Raw genomic sequence first — 23,331 nt, forward strand, 5'->3', positions numbered from 1 at the left:
ACGGCCTGTCCTGTCATTAAAGGTCAAGCCTAGACCTCCAGAGGCTTGATGAATTCTCTGATTCACATTTAAAATTTCCTCTTCCTCACTCTCTCTAGTGTCTATACCTAGCCTGAAGAGTATTCACTGTACAGCAACCTTCCCTGCACTGGGTGGGGAATGACTAAGAAAATCAAGGAAGACCTGAAGCTTCTCTTGCATAGCTGATTCGTTACTTTTAAGTACAGGAGTAGGAAACTTTTAAACAGGTCGTCAAAACTCTTATTTTAAAAAGTAGAGTCACTATCTTTTCTCATGGAAAGTGTATCTAGTTCCATGAAAGGTATTGTGATGGTTACCTGCACCTCTGTTCCCCTGTCAGTTACCAAAATGTGAAGCAAATACTCTTTCTCTGCAAGGTTTTATTCTAACATTCAGCATAGGCTTTGCTTTTGGCCAGGAGGAGTTTGGCATGTGGAGATCTTTGAGGAAGCACTCAGGTTTCATCTCTGAGAGAAAAGAGGTGGCTTCACAACTGTTGTGATTTTGTTGTTGTTGTTGTTGCTGTTTTGGTTTTTTTGAAGGTGGGTTTCTGTATTAAGTTGCATAGAAACAGCCAGACAAGTTTGAAAGTGACCAGTGTGCTCGGAGGCATCTTTGGGAGGAAAATGGGAAACCCCTTCCATATATTTAAGAGATAAGCAAAATCATCTGGGGTTTGGGGGGTTGTCTGGCTTGTTTCTGTGTTTTTCATAGTTTTAAAATTAGCTACTAATGACTTAATTCAGTATAACTTGAGTTGTATTTTACCTTTAACTTTGTTGAACTAGTCTTTATGATTTCTGTGTTACACCTTGTGAAATCTGAATGGCATTAAGGCACGTATCTTTTTGCTGGGATTTGCTTGATTGTTTAAAGCATTGCAGGGAGCTTGACCCCACTGCTGTGCAGTCTTTGATTTTTCAGCTTGCTAGCAGTTAGGAGACATCAAAAGATCTCATATGGGGGCTCTTCAAATGAAATTTTTTTTTTTTCTTCAAAATGTTCAGTGTCTTAAACGAAAACAGTATGAAAATGCCATGTTTCATTCCAATTCTTTAGGATTTAAGCAGTGAGGATTTTTTTTTTTTACACTGATATTTTAGAAAGTGTGATACTTGAAAAGTGTCTTTGAAAAGTATACAACACAGTTTTTTAAATGTGAATAATAATAAAAAGCCTTATTAGATGTGGAAAAAGGAGTCATGTTTTACAATATTGCAACTGCTTTACTATTTTGCTGCCCCTGAGCCTGCCGTTTTAATTGGGTGGACGGAGAGTTTTAGCAGTACATGGTCCCTCAGTACTTTTATGCTTTCTAAGCACATACCTTTTACCATCAGCGAGGCACTTCTTCCCATTCCTTCAGTCTGCTTGTTCCCCTGGGATGCCATGGGGAGAGAGAACCACTGTCAAACCTCACCTTGAATTTGTAAGGACCACTTCTAACCAACACTGATGCATGGAATAGTTTACTTATCCTCTAGCAACTGAGATGTTAAACAGTGCTTTGTTAAGACAAATTGCAAACATGAGTGTAAGTGTGCATTGGGTTATCTGTTTAAATATTTCACAAGCATCATGAACTTACACTGCTGCTATGTTAAGTTTTAGTTAATAAGTGCCTATTTAACTGCCTTTGGCTCTTTCCTCAGATTCTCTGGTGCTAAGCATAGGTTGCAACTTCGGCCTTTTACTACTTCCTCAGCATCCAGGCCCAAAACAGAATCAGGATATTCATCTATGCCTCTACTAGCAGAATTCCTAGATGCTGCTTGGCTTCCACTGCTGCCAGTCACAGCAACAGCAAAGCTCAAAACAGCTGTTGCCTGCCTGGATGAAACTAGTTTTCACACAAGCCCTTTAAACAGAAGTGAGCGGGAGGTGGTATGATTCTGTGGTTTATGTACTTGATGATGAGGGAGGAAAGGGCCATTTTTTATATGTAAGATTATGATGCTGAGTATTTCACAAGGTGCAACTTTGTCTTCTTTAAGTGGAAAAAAAAACAACATCAAAAAACAAACAGACAAACTGTAAAACGAAGTAAAGCACAAGTAAGGCTTCCCAACCTGTTCTTAATCCTTTTGTGAGGATGGAAGGAAACATTTGACTCCTTCCTTTGATTCTAAAAATCCAAGTATGTCAGGGATCACTGCATAGAGCAGGCTCGGAGAGAGAACGCTTTCACACGTGGCTCTAAAAACTTCTTGGCTCCTCTAACACTTAGCCGTAGGTTTACTTGTTTGTTCCTTCCATGGCAGCATGGACAGCATGAGACAACAAGGGGAAAACCTGCCCTGGTTTCAGTTAATGGTCACCCACTGTGTAGGTGCTTTTACATGCATCTGGGTCAGTAGATGCTGTAAGGGCAGCAGCTCAATAGAGAGAACATATAAGCTATAGGCATGAAACCCATAATTAAAAAAAATAATTACAAAACCTGAAGCTGCAGACAGCTTTACAGCTGTGATGACTTGAGCATTTTTTTTTGACAGATGCTGAAAAGCAGACCAACAGGCAGCATGAGTCCAGAACAGTGTTCCTTTGGACTTACTTGCCTTCAAGGAGTGTGACAAAGTATGTGTCAGTTCAGGTTAAAAGCTCTGCATGAGTCTTCTGAATCCCAATGTGTCCCAGACTCTTTCATTGCTTTACTTATGTCTTGAGCTGTGGAAGAGGTGGTTTTTCACTGCCATCCCTACACACCCAGTTACGCAGTTTTTGCATACTATATGGGGTAGTAAAGATACTTTTCTGATGGAGTTTGCATTGTAATTGATTTTGTGATTAAGTAGCTATTAAATGAAAAATACACACCTGTTCCTGTGCAAATGGAATAATTTTTTTTGTCATGCATTCAAATACTGTCAAGTAAATTCAGGCAGTATGCATTTTTGGCATCCTTGCAGCAATCCTGTACCCTGTCACGTTCAGACAAGCTTCTTTACAGCCAGCTCACACTGTGATATTTTGTGTGCACATTAATGTTTTAAAGGTAACCTGCTAATTCTGGTCTATGATACAGAATAACCATAGATTTGATGGACAATGGCTAGCAGGAGGGAGGAGGCAGTAGCTGAGAAAGCAAAAACATTTGTGGGGGTCCCTCTCCCTCTCCCACTAGTTGTCTAGAAGGATGTGAACATATTTTCTGACTAAACATATAGTGAAACACTGATATATACTTTAAAAAAAAAAAAAAGAAAAAAAAAAAAAAAGCATGAAGGCAAAGTCTGAATGGTCAATTTATAATTCTGTCTTCTTTTGAAATTAGGCAAATCATTGCTGTTCTTACTGAAATGGCAAGTGGTCCAGCTGAGGCTCACTGGTGAAACGAGAGAAAGAGAGAGAGAGAGAGAGAGAGAAACATGTACCACTGAAGCCTTTGTTGTTAGCAACCTGCTCCCTTAAGACAGAGCTCTCTGCCCTTTTGCATCCATCTCTGTGCATCTTGTTTAGAGATCAGACATCTCTGCTTTAGGACTGGGCTTCCTGGAAACTGTAGAAATAGTAGTAGATGCATGAAAAAGGGGGGGGGTGGGGCAATAAATATACCCATTTAATAATCAGAGGTAGAGTCCTGTTTCTTCAGAACCCTTCACCTGTTTTATTTGGGGGGGATGTTAATTCTATGCATTTTGCATGCTATAGAGGTTTGAAGGAAGTTTTCCACTGTAACCAATACAGTAACAAAATAGCTATTAAAGGAATATACACCTATTTACTGGTTAGTGGAGTGACTCTTTGAAAGAAAAAAATAACATTCAAATATCATCTGAAGGAGGTTATCAGGCTCCTGGAAGCAGCTTAGCTACCAAACTACAACCTGGTACCCTGACAGGTGATAACAGGCCGCAGGGGTGAATAAAAATCACATGCAGGTGTTTGCTGTTTTGCTGATAGTGACTTCTTCACAGGTAAGCAATCCAGTGTGTTTACTTTCAGTTCAAGTTTGTTTTGTTTACATTGAGTACCATTGCTGCTAACTTCCAAAAAGGTGACACAAAGCAACAGGTTACAAAAATGCTGACAGCATCCATGTCACAATACACAATGATGTACCGGAATTATACAAAGACAAAAAATAATAAAATATATAGCTAATCATTCTGACTAGAACTGAAACTGACAGCAAAAAAGAGAAGAGCTCCCCTGCCCTGACCCCGAAGCCCCTGCAGGAATCCATACCAGTGCTTTGGCAGCCTTGTAGTAATAAAGTGATAACCAGCCCTTCACATGCCAAAAACCTTGATTTTGTAACATCGTGAATTCCTGGCTCAGAGAAATAGTTGCATCTGTTAAAGTACTTTTAAAAAAAATTACTGTCCATGTCCCCCCCCCACCTGAATCAGCATCACGTTTTGACACAAGGTTAATACTTATTAAAAATACAAATGAATGAGGGGTATAGGCACCACAGACTGCTCCAACAGTTGAATGTTATTGTAATGGAGTGTAACATATCCCAGCTTGAAACTCAGCTGCACTTTGATTAGATTAATCTAAAACCAAGAACCTTATGAGTGGCATTACTCAAAAGGTTGGTGAAAAGAGCAATCCCTCTGCTTAATTAGTAGTAGCACAGTCAAGAACCAAAACCACCCCATTTCTCAGTGTCAGCTGCCTGCTTCAGCTTCAGGCTTCATGGTTTGGATTTCTGCCTGTCAGTCCGTTCCTTGGGTCTTGTGCTCCTCCAGACCCCACAGTGCTGTAGGAAACAGACAAATCCATGTACCCAGCAAATCCCCCCACTTCCCCTCCCCCTTTTCTTTTCACAATCTCCAGATTTCTTCATGTATGTTCATGCCTCGCTATTCACTAATGAGGTATTATTAGATACTAACAATGCCTGCTCTCCTAATAACATTAGCACAGACCAGTGACACATGAAGAAAGCTCTTCAGTCAACCATTAAAAAAATATTGCACTTACTTTAACCATAAGCCCAACCTGCACAGAAAAAAAATTAATTTAAAAAATTAACCAAAAGTACCAAACAAAAAAATCCCAACACTCTGGAGCAATCTATTTTATGCACATATAGTCTCTTTTCCTTCATGGTGTTTTGTTGAATTTGGTCCAGTATTTTTTAAAAAATGTCCAGAAATTAAATAGTTCAAAAGACACCGCAGGCTCGTTAAGGCTTTGTCTCCCCAGTGCTTCAAAAAGTTAAAAGTTTCTTTCTTTCATTGTCCGTGTACACTGTGAAGCAGCAGTCTCTCCTGGCAGAACAACTGGCCATTCAAACCATCAAAAGAAAAAAAATCAGAAGCAAGGGAAGATGGGTGTGCTTCATGGTCTCACCTGGAACTGAACAAACAGAATGCTTTAGAAATAAACAAGGAAATAAATACAGTTCTTGGCATTTATTTTGACGATCCCTCCATACAGGCTGGGCCTGCAGCCCACCAGTACAAGCAGCTGGCCTCTGGGACCCAGATTAGACAGTAAACTACGAGGACATTAGGAAAAAAGTTAGGTAAATCATGGTTCATTTAATGGGAAGGGAAACAACATATGCAGAGGCTAATAAAGGTGCACGTGCGGCATGACAGAAACACAGCAGAGATAGCAAGTGTTGATGCCCACAGCCCAGCTCTTCACCAGCTATTTGAGAACCAGTTTGTGTTAAAAAGTCTGTAGCTTTCTTCTTCACTGAAAAGAAAATATTAAGTTTATGGCTGGGTTATTACTTCTACTAAAGCTCATCAGCTTGAACAGCAGCAGCGTGCATCCTCGAAGCTTGTCCACACCAGCAAACCATTGGGTAGGTGAGAGCCAGCTGGGCTGGCTGCATGCAACAGTTCAGGCACTGGGGCTTGGTGGAAAGGCAACATAGTCATGTCACTTATACTAACGGTAGTGTGAGGCTGAGCCTTCTCTTATTCCCTGGTTCTAGATTTATTCAAAAGAAAATTCCCCATCATTTCATGTCAGAGCTTTTTGGTTGTCATCCTGTCCTCCAGCAGGTTTTTTTGCCATAACAGCAGTGGTAGCAGAGCATCCCCAAACATCTGCTGGCCTTGGTAACCTGGCTGTTGGTAAGAGACTTGAGAATGACTGCAGCTAAAAAGTCCTCCCCTCCTTTAAACTTTTTAAGGTGTGTTAGGACAAGTGGTAGGGAATGATTAAATTGCTCACTCAGGATGTCCAGATTCTCTCTTCAAATGACAACTGAGCCAATACACCCTTAAATTACCACGGAAAGTAGAGCTTAAAGTGCAAAGCTAGAGGAATTTTCCTCACACGCTCCATGTGAACATCAACTCGGAGGGGGATGAAGCAAAGATATTCCAAACCCCTAGCAAAGCTCCTGGAGCAAACACTCATGACACTGAGCAGGAGGGACGTGAGGCTGTGAGCACGGCACATATGCCTGACTTACCACCTGTGACTCCGAACTAGGACTTGCTGACATTCTCATATATGACATCACTGATACAGAACTGCTTCTTCTTCTTCTGCCACATCAGTTGCACACACTGGTGAATAAAAATGTATTGTTCCTGGAAGAAAAGACCAAATGTATGGGTTTTGCACCTCAGAAAGCATGACAAAACCCAACCAGTGAAAGAGTTTTATAGTTGACAGGAGCAGCCTGCACAGCTGTTACTCCTCTCCTTCCTCAGGCCCATGCAACATACAGTGAGGTGTCTGCTCCCAAACTAATAGCTCCCAATTGTTGAAGACAGCAGCTGAGGAAGCACAAAGTACACCTGAGCTGCCCTGGCATCATAATCACTTATTAATAACTTGAATGAACACAGAAGTTGAATAGCATAGCATGGCATAGCAAGGCCTGGCATAGAATAGAATAGAATAGAATAGAATAGAATAGAATAGAATAGAATAGAATAGAACTGAATATGAGAGTTCAGCTGGAACTACAGTGGATCTGCCTTATATTGCCTGAAATTTAATTCCCAGAAAGGTACGAGTGCTTTATGTGTAACAAATTGCATGCATGCCACATACGCCCCCAAAATGTTTTACAGAACCTCATGTTCCTTGGTGTTTGACTTCTTCAGCTTGAAAATTAAAAGCTGAAACCTGTTTCTTTGTTTTTTTCCACAGAGCCATTAATTATTTGGGGAGTTATCAGCCTTTCTGCAAATGACACTGTAAACAAGTTGGGTGAATCACATGCACTGCTGTATTTGTGAACAGATTTTTGTGCAACAAGACTGTGATTATCTTTGGTTTTGGTGTTGGTTATGGACTGGCTTTTCTAAGCATTATCATCATACAGATGACCACTGTACTTCAGTTGGAAATCTAAAAGTCATCAATTAAGGTTCTTTCAAAGAGAAAGAAGGCAAACCCTGATTAACCGTACACTAATCTTTAAGTGCACTATGCACAAGGAGTTAGTGGATCTCGAGCAAAAACAACTGTCCCAAGGCAGAATTTCAAGCTCCAAAGCCCTACCCTGGATTTCAGTCCCTGTCCCAGTGGTCTGCTTATGCCAGGAGATACCAGTACGAGTCTGAAGCATGTTTTAGACAAAATAAATGCCTGGACTTCCTAACACCCACCATTTTGGATTGACTGGTTTCAATTCAGGGTGTTCTCCAATCTAACCTCCTTTTTGGGTCTGTGCCACTTATTTTTTGAAATTGTTCAGTGAGACATTGCCAAGTTTCCAGTGTACAAGGCAATGTGAACCCAGGTGAGCTGTTCATTTTTGCAAGGAAAGCCTTTTTCAGTGGCCTCAGCACCTGAGTACCAGTACCACCAAGTGCCCTCTGTGTCCAGGTTTGGCCACTGCTTGGAGCAACATGAGGTCACCAACCATCAAAGCCCAGCCCTCAATATCAGTTCCAAGCTGACAATGAGTTTGTACATTTAAAAAAAAAATAAATAAATAAATAAATAAAAGACATCACCTCTGGAGTGGTAACACAGTTGCAGCTGAAATAAACCATCAGGATTTGTTTCTCTCATGTTTACATAAGGATCTCCTTTGGATTAATTTAGAGACTTGAATGAAAAGTGGTAGTTTGATAGGAACCATCCAGAATGGTCTGAGAATAATGACCTTTTTTTCATTTCTAGATGGTAGTCACAGCAGGTTTTCCACATTCTGTCCCTGCAAAGCCTTTGCTTTGCTCCGTGTTAAACAATCCTTGGCAACAGATTAACACATTTACAGCCTGTAACCAATGGTGCTGGCAATTCCAACTGTATGGAGTTTGCCAGTTTATACTGTGTCTGACCAGTAAAGAGTACAACAAGCATGAAATCTTTCCCTCATTAGTAGAAGAACTGGGAAGGTGTCATAGAAGCTCCTGCTTTGGATAAAGTTTGTGAATTTTTTCCATTATATATTCTGACAGTATGACTGTTCTCCTGACATTTGCCTTAAAATACAGAAGAAGAAATATCCAGTAGATATTTGGGCAGGGAGAGGGGCAAGGAGGGTGTCTGGCAGACTCAGTTCTTTTGTCTGTTTTGCTTGTTATTTGTCTTGCCACTGTGTGAGTTCCTGTGCTTGGCCAGATGACACCCTCTTGAACAAGCATGAATGGCTGTCGGATGTTGCTACCACTTCATGAGTCATTAGCCTGAGCAAGTCCAATTCTTTTCAAAATGGTTTGAAAATTGTTAATGTCTTCTAATGCATTGTTTGCATATTAATGTCACAGAAGGTATCAATAACTCATCCCCTCTGGAAGACAGCAGTGAGATTGTACATATATTATCAGACCCACCTATGCAGCAGATTAATTATGTGACAACATTACAATGAAGGTGAAAACTTAATAATACCTATTCATAACTATTTTGTCAAGTGTTCAGGGGGAACAACAGTGGTTGGACACGAACAGCTAGAAAGGTTTCAAACAGATCCAAGGAGACATTCACAATGCTGAAGCAAACTCATCTTACCTCTGTCTGCACCATGGACATTCTGTAGGACCGCATGTCAGACACCAGGCCCAATATGTCTACGAACTCATGATCACGGATGTGCTGCAAGAGCCGATCCAGGGCTATGAAGGTTCCTGTTCGTCCCACCCCAGCACTGCAACAAACACAGACATGCATCTCATTTCAGGGTTTTCTGATGGGAACGTGGAGGAAAATCAGAGGTACAGCAAAAAAGCAGTTGTCCTGCAGCTAAGATAATCAGATGTAGCTACTCTGAGGACAGACAGGCTGGTTAACCTGCAGGAGTTAATGCTGTGTAAGCCTTCCACACATTGTTTAGGCAGAATGTATGGAATGCATGGCTCTGCAGTTATTTCACCTTCTTATAATTCTCTTTTTGCAAGCACATGCAGAATTGTCTGCACACCCACACCCACCCTTAGCTGTCTGCTCTTCCCACTTTTACTGCTGCCCTCAGAGATTTAATGAGATCTCTAAATACAGTGGCTGTGACTGTAAATGCAGAGACCTGCTCAGCAGTCACTGCTGCGTAGAGGCAGCTGGGGCTGAACCTGCAGGATTCCGTTCCACAGCTCTCTGCACGGCAAAGCTCTTGGTTTTGCCAGGGCACTGCCCTGCTGTGGTTCATCCTCAAAGGACTAACCACCCAGAGGAGTCTATGCTCCAGGACTTCTGTCTTGGGAGCACCAAACAGAAATAGTCAGCAACTGCTTGGCTGACCAATGTTTAACCCTACAAAAAGAAGCTTACTGACTAGAAAAAAGACACTACTACTACTATTTAGAGATTCTAATGTGCGTGAAAATCTTTGCATTGTGATTTCATATGTTAACATTTAAGTCTGACTTCATTATGGGTGTGGGTTTAGAGGTTTTATTGAGTTTTATACAGATTCCAAGCTAGCAAAACCTCTTTCTGCTGTCTTGTCCTATTTTTCAGAAAAGCCTTGAAAATATTTGCAACAGTTCATCTCAACACAGTTCAACATAGTTTTCATGAAACAGAGTTGAGCTTTTTAGCTTGTGTTTAAGAAAATGTCAATATCTTGAATAAGAGGAATACAACAGAACTTTTTATCTACTTATTTGACAGAATCATTAATTGATAAATTAATAAATAACACATAGAGAAGTTGCAATGTCAGTTCTATGCCTTCTTTAAAGTTTGATAACAATTGCTGTAGTTGATCTATACATTCTTTCTTCCTGACTTCCACTGATTTCATAGCATTGCTGCTTTTAAAATATGCTGTCTAAGACATACAGTTTACGCCAAAAAAACAATCTGAAAATCTCTCTCTCTGCTGCTAGAAGCATCCTAATTAAAATAAAATACTGCAGTTTTTAACCAGGTCTCTGATGCTTGCTTCTATTCTTTCCCAGAACAATTAAGTGGTATATAAGAAGTTTGATTTCACACTACTACATATAGATCTGTTACCTGAGTTACTAGCACCTTTCTTTTCCCAAAAAAATATTCCCTATTATTTCATCCATTAAGTTACATGGGAGGGCTGCAGGACTTCCTGCTTTTACAAATGCTGCTGTTTTGCATTGCAGTAGAACATTACATGCCATATCTGGAAACTAGCAATGATATTGTTATACAACACCATGTTCTGGGAAGGAGCTCTCAGATTTCTTCTATTAGGATCGTGCCACCATAATGTATAAACATTCATCCATTGCAACCTGTCTATTTACATATTTCTAAGAAATCTGTTGTGAAAAGCTCTTGCATGAGGAGCCACAAAGCAGTCTGAAGTCAGCTGGAAGAAATGCATCAGGAACCAATCTGGTATGGTATCATCACTAATATGGCAGCTGCTCCCAGACAGGCCAAGTAAGTGAGCACTGTAATAAAGTCCAGCACTAAGCCATATTCCCAAGCACCACACCTAGACACATCCAGGGATGGTGACTCAACCACCTTACTGAACAGCATGTTCCAATGTTTGACAACCCTTTCAGTGAAAAAGTTACTCTTAGTTTCTAGTCTAAACCTCCCCTGGCACAGCTTGAGGCCATTTCCTCTTGTTCTATCATCAGTTACTTGTGAGAAGAGACCAGTACCTACCTCCTTCTAATGTTCTTTCAGGCAGTTGGGGACAATGAGGTCTCCTCTCAGTCTCCTTTTCTTCAGACTAAATAGCCCCAGTTCCCTCAGCCCCTCCTCATAAGACTTGGTCTCAAGGCCTTTTACCAGATTTGTTGCTCATCTCTGTACCTGCTCCAGCACCTCGATATCTTTCTTGTATTGAGGTGCCCAAAACTGGACACAGTATTTGAGGTGTGGCCTCACCAATGCTGAGAACAGAGAGACAACCTCCCTGGTCCTGCTTGCCACTCTATTTCTAATATAGGCCAGGATGCTGTTGGCCTTCTTGGCCACCTGGGCACACTGCTGGCTCATATTTAAGCCACCTGTCAATCAGAACCCCCAGGTCCCTTTCTGCTGGACAGCTTTCCAGCCACTCCTCCCCAAGCCTATAGCACTGCTACATGAGATACCATGAGATATTGGTATTATTGCTAACACAGGAGAGTGCTCTTCATGCCTCCTGAATGTAATGAAAGCTGAATGACCAGAGGAGAAGGATCTGCACAAAGACACACATCTTCAGGGGAGCAGCACACCACAGGGGGCTGTTGACCAGACCTCAGCATTTGTATCATGAAGGTGTGAAAATGAGAAAACAGGGGCAGACCTTGAGCTGGTGTGAATCAGAATCACCTGCTACACCTCCTGAAAGCCATTTGTTGATAACATCCAAAGAAATTACTGTTATCTAGAAAAATACGCCTTGCTGTCTATGGCTGCAAGGCTGAAATCCCAGCCCAGCTGTAGTCAAAGCTGGGGACCTACCCTTTACACCAAAGAGAACCATCTCCAGCAAACAGGTAAGCAGAAACCCAGAATTTATCCTTCCAAAAGTTTCCCAACCTATTTAATAAGTTACATCCTTCAGTTCTCCATTTCCTTGAAGCATTTACCTGCAGTGTATGACCATGGGGCCTTTGCTCTTTGCTGACTTCTGCCTGACCATCTGTACAAAGTGGAGGATGCTTTCAGCAGCGTTGGTCGTGGGGACACCATGATCTGGCCAGGCAGTGTAGTTAAAATGCATCACGTCTTGTACCTCATCAGCCTGGCAGGAAAAGTGGAGCAGCAATATGTTCACAGGAGTTTTAACAGTGCAGTCACGCTCAGTCAAACTGAGGGGTTTTTGTCATTTTGTGGTAGTTTTTCCCACCCCTAAATACAGCCTAAGGAAGTCAAGGCAGCTAAAAAAAAGTGGCAAAGAGTTCACATGCTATTTGATTGAAAAAGGGAGGGGGTATCAGGCCATCATTACCAAAAAGGCATGAACTCTTGTTTCTGCATTTGAGATCTATTTTTCTGCTTTTTTTTCCTCCCGGTGGTTTGGTTTTATTTTGCTTTTAAATCAAGAATGGTTGTATTTTTCAAGCTTAGGCTTTCTTCCTCTTTCTGTCCTATTCCCTCTCCTCTTCTTGTTTTGCCACAGATAAAAAAAAAAAGCTGTTGGCAAACAATCAAGGCTGGACTCCCGAGAGTTTTTCTTTTTGAGTTTCCAAGGGAAAAAAAAAATAAAAAAGAAAAGGAAGAAAAAATCATTACAGGAGGCAAGGAAATATTTAGAAAAATACCCATTATTATAAAAAACCCCAACATTTATAATATTAGGAACTGTAATGGCTTTAGTTGAAATAAGATTCTCAAAGCAACACATTTCATCTTTGATACTTAAGGGAACTTAAAACATGGGGAGGATTGGAGAGTGTTATCACTAAAACCCGTGGCAAACAATGCCTTTAGTTTTGCCATCCTGGCTCAGGCTAAATACCCCTACTGCAGTAACTTCTCCCCAGCCACAGAAAACAGCAGATCCTTAGGAAAAAGATATTAAAAAATGAGATCAGTACAAAAGACCATGAAGTAGCTGCCCTGGGTTTGGTAAAAGATGGTTTACCTGAACTGCAAACTCGAGATTATTTTTAATGGATGCCATCAGTGCAACACATCATGTTTTATCTATTTGCACTCCTAGTCTGCACCCTGTGGACAGTTTGTAATGCAGTGGGCATGGCTGGTTAGGACTAAGGTCTTGGGTGGATGCTGATATGCCAGTGCCCAGATTTTTTCATGTCCCCTCCATATCTCTAACGTTTCCTTCACAAGCTGGTGCTGCCAACAAGCTGGTGCAGGACACAAAGCTGGAAAGCAATGCTTGAAAATCTGAACAGCTTTAATTTGGAAATCACATGTTCTCACATGTGTTTCAGTACTTTACAGGTATATAGGAATATTTCAGAATTTCCCTTTTGAAAAATACTTTCCGTTTCTATGTTGGCGTTTTCAAGTTTTGAATAGCTTATAGCAAGATGATATGCCTGAGGTAAAGGAAAGAACTTTATACATTTGTTGTCACTAATTATTGGCAACACAGAGATGTCCAGAACTCTGGTGCTACTTTTGCTTCAGTCTTGCATTTTGCTGAGAAATGCAGAGATGACAATTTTAGGGGAAAGCCTTTTGCCTGTGTAGGCAAGGCCATCAATCTTTCTCTTAGGAGTATTCCCATGAACAACAGAAGTGGACAAAGGTTGAAGAAAAAGCTAGACCAAAATTACTCTCACTCTTTTAGTAGGGCCATACAAAATGTTTCACTTACATAGCTAATACGGAAATTCCTATAAACCCAGTCTGTGTGCTCCTCCTCAGACAGCATCTCCACTGTAATGTCCCCATATGCAACAGGATCTTCCGTAAAAGGCCAGTAATGATCACATTTCACCTAAAAGGTAAATACACACATACATATTTGTAGTTATATAAATGCATATATAAAAAAGCACAATGAAAAGTACACTGAACCTCAGTTTTAGAAATGTCTATAGCACTATTTACTTGATGCTGCAATAAGACGTAATACATCCTGCAATGACTTTCAGCCTGATCATTCCTACTTGTGTAACTGTGGACATAAGCTATACACTGTTTTTCTGAAGGGTATCATTAGTACAGCAAAGAATGGAAATATATCCTGTCCTTGTACATTGCTATTTTTCCTAACAGAATAAGTTTAAAAGGAACAAAGCATAGAGAACAAGAGCATACATATTTAAAAATAAATTATATTCCAAATATTCCTGTTATGATGTCAAGGAAAATGTAGTGTATAATACTTGCATTTTATTATTATTTAAACTCAAAAAGTGAAGAATCACAGAGTGGCTGAGGTTGGAAAGGACCTCTGGAGGTCATCTTGTCCATTCCCCCTGCTCTAGCAGGAACACATAGAGCAGGCTGCTCAGGACCATGCCCAGGTAACATTTTAATATCTCCAAGGATGGAGACTCCTCAACCTCTGAGCAACCTGTACTAGTCCTCAGTCACCCTCCTAGTAAAGAAGTGTTTCCTGCTCTCAGATTAAATTTAATGTGTTTTAATTTGTGCCCATTGCCTCTTGTCCCATTACTGGGTACCACTGAGGCATTCCTTCTCTCCATTCCCTCACATCTGGCATTTATACACAGTGGCAAAATCCCCCGATCCTTCTCTTTTCCAGGCTGAAGAGTCTCAGCTCTCTCAGCCTCTCCTCATGTGAAGGATGTTCCAGTCCCTTAATCATCCTGAAATGCCTGCCATAAGTGAATGAAGGTCCATTCCAGGTCTGGTTATGATGCTGCCTCATGATCAAAAAACAATGCAAGGAAATTCACTCACTAGAAAATAAGTATGTTTCGTAGTAGTTTTGTTTATACTACATGCAAGATTTTGTTACATACCCTTCTTTTCTCATTGCACTGAGTGAGCATAACAATAATCTGAGATTTTTGCTGGAGAACCATCTTCCAAAAATCATTCCTGGTTTCTGGCAGGGGTCCTTGGGTTGCAATGTATTCCTGGGGTGAATTATAACCCTAAGAAACAAACAGACAGGTGCAGTTTACCAACATGATTTTTTTATAGTTGCTCAGGTTCAATTTGTACTTTTAAAAGATACTTCTAATATAAAGAAACTACTTCTTTATTTTTTGTATTTATTTTGAGATTACAACTTCTGCCGGTTTTGGATGGTTCTTCCAAAGTGTCAGCAATCTAGAATGAGGTACAGAATATGAAGCTGCTACTATATATATCCTTCACCCAGAGAGAAGGAAAGGCAACCTTAAGAAAACAAGTAATAAGAATCATAAATCAAAGGTCCAGCTCCTTCTGAATTTCATAATATAAGAGTGCGTTTTGTTAGAGACATAAAACTGATTGCAGACGCCTACCCTGCTCATCCCAGGCAGTGCTGGCAGTGATTTTTAGCCACTAATGTAAGTGGAAGGTAGCAATAAACAGGATTACATGCATGTGTTTGACTCATGAAGACTTAAATTAGTAAAATATCAATTAGAATTCTGCTTAAAATTATAGACAACACTCTGAGTCAACACCTTTCAACAGATGATCTTTGCTATGTTTTCTTGAAGCTCACATGCATTCCTTCTCCTATCTCTACCAACATGCTTTTTGTTGGAAAGATTCCTTCTCTCCACAACAAAATAAGCATTATAAAACTATAATAAAAGACCCTCAGAATAGCCATTTTGGAATCTATTACAACCACATTTGCTGAGACTGTATCATCAAAACTCCATTTGGAAGGTTATTTGATATTCCTAATACGAGCAAAAGATACATCCAACACACAGCATGATTCCATGCAAATTGGACAATTTCTGTGCCACCACAGTATGTGGATTGTAAAAATAGTAATGATTTGGGAGCACTTTCCATAAATGGCTTCCTCCAGTCATCTTGAGAAGTCAGCTCACTCTGAGTTTTTGCACTACACAGAATTTGCTGTTTATTTGTCTCCATAGGCTATATCTGATCTAAGTGTCAAATCTCTATTACCACAGACACACATATCACCAATAGTATTTCTGTTTGGAGGCAGGAGAAGCAATCGTCAGGAAAAGCCAAGCATAAAGGTGACATGTCTGTCCCAGTTTCTGTGGTCAGCATTATGCTCTAAGTAGAATTAAAGAGGTGTAAACTATAAAAAGCAGAACAGAGCAGTTCAAAAAAGACCACTGTACAAACTCCCACTATCCCTAATCCTATGTCACAGAAGTTTCCTGAGCTGTGAACGATGCTTTTGAACGCTGGAACATTTTTCTTTCTTGGCTCACTGTGAGTTCAGACATTTACAGCTTGAGTGTTTAGATTCTTGCTCTTGACACAGAAACTAAGTAGAGGCAACATGTTCAGCAGTGCATGCATGGGCAGTGCCACAGCAATGAAGAAGTGGTTTCACTGACTCATCTGAGGGCTCCTCCCTTCTCTATAATGCTGATTAAGCTCCCTGCCTTCTCTTCACGGCAAGGATGCAGAAATGCCCATTTTCTCATGGTCACCAAGTGAAAGGGCTTTTTCTAAAGGGATGCTGTAGTGTCCTACCTCCTCTCCACACAGCATGACCCGGTGGACACTGCTTTCCCTGACACTGAGCCTCAGCATGGTGGGCCAATAATATAAGGGGAAACCTTTGTAGCAGTGGCAGGGATAAACCTAAGTGACTGCACAAGCTCAGACAAGAGTGGCAAGAGCTGATGAAGCTCCCAGTGTCAAACTGACAACAGCTCTGTATATACTTTAATTCTCCTAAAACTCTGGGTGCTAGTCCCTGGGAAATGGCTGCTCTCTTCTGGGCAGAAGGAGGAACACAGGAAACAGCAAAGATGAAACAGACAGCAGAAGCTCTCTCCACGCACCATCTGGGCTGTGTGCATTTTGTCAGTTGTGGAGTGTCTGGCTTAATCCTTTTTCCACGTGCTGTAGTAACCTAGAAAAGTTTATGTATTTCCTAGCTTTCTTAAAAACCCACAGAACCACTTTACACTTCCTCTTCATTTCTCAACTAGTCCCACCTAGGTTTCACAAAGATTCACAGCTCACCCAGCAATACTGCAACAAATTTTGCAAAAAAACTCCCCGCACACATACATTTTCTTTTTCTTTTTTCTTTTTTTTTTTTTTGGGTAGGTGGTGAAAAGCACAGTTCCTGGTAGACAAAATATTTGAAGCTGAAGGAGATGCTGAGAATGTGACTGAGGTCGCAGGGATACTGTGCTATTTGCAGGTGACATACTCTTAACTGTTCTGACACATGGTTCGCTACACTGACACAAGCCTCTGTACTCACAGGGATGTAGTTGGCATTAATGTAGTCAGATCCCTCTTCCTCATTCATTGCATCTAACCGGACACGACTAAAATCATCTGTGAAAGGAAAAAAACCCTAAATTTGTCTTTCAAACACAGCACTCATCTCCAATTAGGCAAAATTTATTAATCCTACAAAACATGAAAAAAAACCCCGACTTATAAAAAGCTCGTATTTACCAACAGAGAGCAATGTTTTCTTCAGTAAACACTACATGGATGCAACATCATTACTGTTCTGGAAAATACACCCTCCAACTGCCATCCCTTTGGACTCCCTTAGGTCTCATTAAAATTGCAAGAAGAATATAGTAACACTACTCCGTAGTAGAAACAACTTTCTGTGTCTCACCTTCAAACTCCTGCCTTGATAAACATCCTCAGAAAGCTATGCCTCTTCAAAGCTAAAAAAACCCCAACATCTATTGTCTGGTTCACTCCAAGGGCAGGTTTTAGAACAGGCTTTCATCAGTCAGAAAATATGTCCTGATTCTCAAAATCTCTTACTAAAACTCTTCTTTCCCTTTTGAGGGACTTTAGCAGGAGCCTGTAAGTATTTTACTTACATGGCAAAATGTTTGTGTAGCGATTTTTACAGCGATTCATGGGAAGATCAGCAGCAAAGTGGGGTATGTCAAGCCCAATCAATTTTAGCTCCTGAGGTAACAGAAAGAGAAACACCAAGGTCAAACTCACAAACACTCAAAAATAACTCTTTGTGAAGTGATTACTTGTGGTGGATACCAGGCTGAAAATGTTCATAAATCACTTTGTAAACTGACAGTGGGATTACACTGACTTTACGTATCTGATGCTTCTGAGTTTGGCTCCAAACAGCTAGAGAGCAATGACGTAGTCCCTCCTGCTGATGCTGCCAACGCACGGCTGATGGCCAAGGCTGTGACTGCAGACTCCTCGTCTCCACCCACACTTTATTAGCCAAAATAGTGACAAACCAGGGGCTTGATAAGTTATTTCTGTGGTGGTCATCTACCCCACTTAAAGGGTTTTCTTCAAATTCTCAAGTGGCTTTTAATCTTGATACTAGGGAATGCTTGGAAGATCTTTCTAGTAATTAACTTCAGCAGCTACATCTAACATACGATTCATCAGAGGCCTTTCCAGTGGCAGGAAGGGAACATATCAGCCACTCAGAATGGGGGTAACATGCTGACAGTCCTCCCAAACCCCTTTCCATGTTTAAATCTTTGGGAGCTAGCCCCAGGATAGGAGATTTTTAGTTTTATACTATTAAACTGACTTTAAATTCTGGGTAAATAAGAGAATGTACCTGGACAGGTCTTAGAGAAATATCTGTACTCTTAAACAGAATTTTTTTTATGTTACTTTCTCATTCCAATGCTTCCTTTCAAATGAAGGGCATTAAATAGGTAAAATAAAGACATTAAAATCCTGAATTCAATTCAGGCTGCCAGCATGTCCTAAACTTAAAGGAAGTGTGTCAGTCTGACAATTATCTTTAATCTGAAGTCATGAGTCACTCAACTCAAGACTACTAAATGCAGTCTTAATGATACCAAGGCCCACTTTTAAATTCTGCAGAACTGGAAGTGAAGCTGACCCACCTAGCAACAGCACACATTAAACAACACAGAGCACAGGAAAATGCCACACAAACCTAAATAGCTGATCTAGGCATAGCAGCTAGGACAGGACAGTCCCCACAGACTTACCTCAAATTGCAGAGAAAATTTATAATCTGAATCTTTGGCCATATCTTTGATGTATCCATCAAAATCATCCAACTGGACAGGGCTTTAAAGGAGAAACACACAGAAATTACAAAAAAACCCACAACTATTTCAGTATATTTTATTTCTACCTTCCTTCAGAATACTATCAAGTCATGAATTTGTATTTGCAACTGTTAATGGTAGAAAGACACAATAAAGAGAAAAAAATATCTTGTGGTTCAGTGCCACCAAATGGTGGGCATATTGCTCATTACCTGTATCACACTGTAACAGCAGCAGAAGGAGAGGCTGAGAGAGAGGTCCTGGTCCCTCTGGGTGAACTCAATGCTGCATGTGCTAATGATGATAAGCAGCCTGGTTTTGGGGCCTTGGAGTTGTCCCACCCGAGGGCAACCACCAGTCTGAGGTGAGGGGAATGGCCCACGCACCCTTCTTACAATTCCATGGCACTTGAACTGCTTTTGCAGGTGGCTATGTCCCCAAGGCACAGGTGGGACCATGGTAAGCAGTGATCCAGCACCCAATTGTAGACTCACTCTAAGTACCATCCCACCAGCATGCTTCTGGCACCAGGGCAGCTGCTGTTGCTCTTAAGTTCCCTCTTGTGCCATGTAAAATGTTGCTCTCAGACATTTTCACATCTGACAGAGATACACTGAAAACTCATCTGAGGTTTGCTATTGCAGAAAAATAGGTTTCTTAATTATGTTTTGATTTTTTCTGGCAGGTCCACAACAAAATTTCCCCTAAAAAAAGCATTTTGGATGACACTGCCATGACTGCTTTGTCTGTTGGCTTTGAGAACTATACACATTCATCATTAGAGGTGAAATTCTCCTCCCAGGACACGGTGGCTAAGAAAAAGTGGCATATAACCATACAAATTCTTGCAGAGCTTCATCAGGTATAAATGAGCCTTGATTTAGCAACTCTTGACATTTTAAACACCTTATTTGCCAGGTGAGGGTTTATTTGTTAGTACAGGCACAGCCTCTGAACGTAACGGAGAAATAATTAAGCTAACACTGAATAACGAAATGCAGGTAAACAGCTTCCCTCACCTAATTATCATGCTCTAATTTACAAGCTACCGAAGCATGTACACAGTAATCTTTTCATTTACTTTAAGGCAATATGCCCAAAGGAACCTGTCTTATCACCATTTAATTACTCCTGTTTACCCATTAGCATTAATGATCTAATGTTCTAGCAACAACCGTAATGAGAGCCTCATGTCAAGAGGGAAATATCACTACAAACAAATGCATCCCAGTTTCTCACCGTTTGTAATTTTTAACTAAGGATAAGCTCTGTTGGAATCACTAAGTTGGATAATTTATCTTTTCCCAGATGACTAATTTTCTATAGTACAGAGCTGTTTTACCACAACCTATCTGTTGAGAAGAATTGCTTTTGTCCAATTATTGATTATTTTCTGCCTTCGGGAATCTCTCTCAAAACATGTTTACCAAGAAGTTTTCTGCATCTGTAACTGCAATATCACTGTACCATCTACTCTATAATGCATGTTTAATTTAAGGTGATACATTTTTATATTACTTTAAATAGCAAAGAAGTTACATACTTGGTCAGCTTTCTCTTCTTTAATCCATTTTTACTCCTGTAAAAAAAGATAAGTGTTTTTCATTCATCAAAAGACTATTATATAGGTTTTATTCAAAGTTAGTACTGATTTAAGAACATAACTTTTCTGGTCACCATCATACTCAGGTTAAGATTGCTGATAACATCTTGGACATCAACACTGGGATGCATTTTCCACTCTGTGGCTCTGAGAGTGACCCATGAGTGAAAGGGAAAACCTGTGCCCAACACAAGCAATGGGTCCTCTACAAATCCTCACCCAGCAGTACTGTTGGCTTAAGGTGGGCCACAGCTGAGTCCCTGGAGCCTGAGCCCAGCAGGGGATGGGGCACCATAGTGCCCTCCACAGGGGCTCCTCTGCTCTGGCTGTAATGGTCTGGGAACCTGGATGCCAACACTAAAGAGCAATTGGGAATGAGAAGCAACTGTTGGTTGAAGATCTGCAAATTCAAGGAAGAGTGAAGAAAAAAAAAAGGAAAGGGCCTGAACGCTCTTTCCCACCCATTTCATAACCTGATTATGATATCAATGAAGACAACTGCAAATAATCTACTGACTTTAGTGGAACTTGAGCTAAAACCTTAGATAATTTTAATTTACTTTGAACAGCTAGAGATAATTATGCCAGTCAGGTAAGACACTGTGTATGATTTATAAGTGATATAATTCACGAGGGTCAGTTGGGAGCAAGCGTGTTAAGCAGTATAACCCGTAACGTATGGACTTAGGAACTATACTACAACCATGTGGGGTTTTTGGAGGGAGTGTGTGTGTGTGTTCATTTTGCTGTTGCCATAAAAAAGTTCAGTGATCAATCAGATTAGATGCACAAAGTGAGCACCCTGGAACAATTTGGCTAGAGGTCTGAAAACACTGAACCCCTATTAAACCAGCCACAGAGCACAAATAGATTCTTGCTTACTCAGAAAGGAATTTGGTGTCTTTTTTTTTTTTTTTCCTGAGCATTAAATAATATCTGTTTATTCATCCCATTATAATTGTTATTTTTAATATCATGATGATATTAAAATGATTTTTAGATAACCTAGGCCACAGCTTCCATTAGTAAATTAAAGGTGAAGACTTTTAATTTCAAAACAATGAAAATATACAGAAAGAAATGTTAACAAGTGGAGTATTTTTATTCACCCTGCTTAAATTTAGAAGTAAAAAAAAAAAATTATTTGTTTCCAAAATTAAGTTTAACAAAATGTTCAGTTTTTTGGAGCAGCCACAATCTGCAGCAATTTTTTTTTTACCTTGTTAAGGTACTAATGGGCAGATTTACTTTGTAAATATTAATAAACCTCTTCAGCCCACCACATTATCTATAGATACTATCTATATAGTATCTGCACATTAATGCATACTATACACATAGCCTAGTAGTATTTATTCTGCATTTTCATAGATTTTTTCCAACAAAATCTGAAAATTATTTTTTCTAAGTTATTCAACACATTTCTGTTCCCTGTTACTGTGGAAAACCTTTTAATGTTGGGCACATTTGAATTAATTTCAAAGGAAAACGTCTAAATGCTGTTCATGGCTTCTAAGAACGCTTATGAAAGGAACACTTCAAGAGGCAATAAACCAAATTATTGAAATCCATTTCTCAGCAACTATTTTTTGTGCTTTGATATTCTCAAGAGGCCTTTGTTTCTTAGTATCACAATTGTTACCTGAATGTTCATAAATGTTTTGAAACAATTTGTGTGCAAAACAAAGACAAGTGAAATATTAGCTCGTGTTTCATCTATTCTTCCATTTACACTTCAAATTAAAATAGAAAGAGAGGGATTAATCTCATCTCATTCAACTTCAGCTCCTTTAAGCATCATCTAGACTAAACTAGGTAGCTTGATTGAAGAGGAAACCTCTGAGGACAGATACACACCTGGAAAGGTGAGTAAATGCATATTAATGCATATTAAACAAAAAGTGGCAGAGAGGCAAAAGAAAATTATGACTGTTCTGGAAGCAGTGCCATTGACAGTGGCTACCTTGGGCTTCTGGATTATTAGAGAGTTGAGAGAAGGTCAGTGTGACCTTCACGATAACAAACTGCTTGCCTGATACTCCATCAGTGTGCAGATCTGGTAGTTGAGTTTTTATAGGACAAGTTACAAGTCAATATGATATTAGCCTTGGAGAGATGTGGAAGATTTCCATCTGCTCTTTAGTTAGTTGTGCATGGAGAACGTGCTTTTATTGTCATGGGAGAAGAAAGAGACCTTTCTTTAGTTATGCAAATGCACTGATTTCTGGGCCCACTGATAATTTAGGTGGGTTTTTCTACAGACCCAATGTGACCAAGGAAAACCAGTCTCAGAAATCCATATGCTGAAGATTTTGATGGCTGCCTGCCAGGACTTCAATGCTGTGTGGTAACACCAGGGAAGATGTCTGGTCAAAAGTAAATCTTAACTTCAGTACCAGATTTATGTAAGTCACTATACCTTGGACTTAAGACTATCAGGAACTTAAGTTTCTTTTATATAGATTAAGTATCTTTAGATCACAATAAATTAAAATAATTTGTTAATAGTTTGTAAAACAGTTCTTGTTCTAGACAGACTATGGGGCTTTATTGGTTAGGTATTTTTTAAAAAAACAGTCGTTTACTACGTCTTCATAAATTATTTACAGACTAGACTACTAAATATACACACCATGCACAGAGACACACACAGGGACCCCATTTTTACACTTTGGGACTGCTAGATTGTATTGATTCTCATTTACTGATGTCAGGAGACAGCAACTGCATTTCTAAAAGCTAAGATGTTTGACATCACACACCAAACAGGTGAGGCACGATCAAGCAATTTTAGTAATAGAAAAGCAGCAGCAGCAG

At 40.1% G+C, this 23,331-nt stretch overlaps 1 protein-coding gene across 4 annotated transcripts in view; it reads right to left on the minus strand.

The window, feature by feature from the left end:
• Positions 1–3,736: 3,736 nt before the first annotated feature.
• PTPRO (protein tyrosine phosphatase receptor type O) overlaps positions 3,737–23,331 on the minus strand; it is a 153,445-nt gene continuing 133,850 nt past the window's right edge. For 3 of the 4 annotated variants that reach the window (XM_051618387.1, XM_051618404.1, XM_051618413.1), the window contains 10 exons: positions 20,455–20,490; positions 18,849–18,930; positions 17,721–17,811; positions 17,135–17,211; positions 14,724–14,858; positions 13,607–13,729; positions 11,907–12,061; positions 8,911–9,046; positions 6,407–6,527; positions 3,737–5,331 (listed from right to left, as the gene is read on the minus strand). In XM_051618387.1, the coding sequence (XP_051474347.1) occupies positions 6,423–6,527; positions 8,911–9,046; positions 11,907–12,061; positions 13,607–13,729; positions 14,724–14,858; positions 17,135–17,211; positions 17,721–17,811; positions 18,849–18,930; positions 20,455–20,490 (940 nt within the window). In that variant the 3' untranslated portion in view covers positions 3,737–5,331; positions 6,407–6,422. The remainder of the gene's footprint in view (positions 5,332–6,406; positions 6,528–8,910; positions 9,047–11,906; positions 12,062–13,606; positions 13,730–14,723; positions 14,859–17,134; positions 17,212–17,720; positions 17,812–18,848; positions 18,931–20,454; positions 20,491–23,331) is intronic. The other variant, XM_051618395.1, reaches the window with a different exon arrangement.

This window comes from Apus apus, chromosome 1 (assembly GCF_020740795.1).
Source record: "Apus apus isolate bApuApu2 chromosome 1, bApuApu2.pri.cur, whole genome shotgun sequence".
NCBI lineage: Eukaryota > Metazoa > Chordata > Aves > Apodiformes > Apodidae > Apus > Apus apus.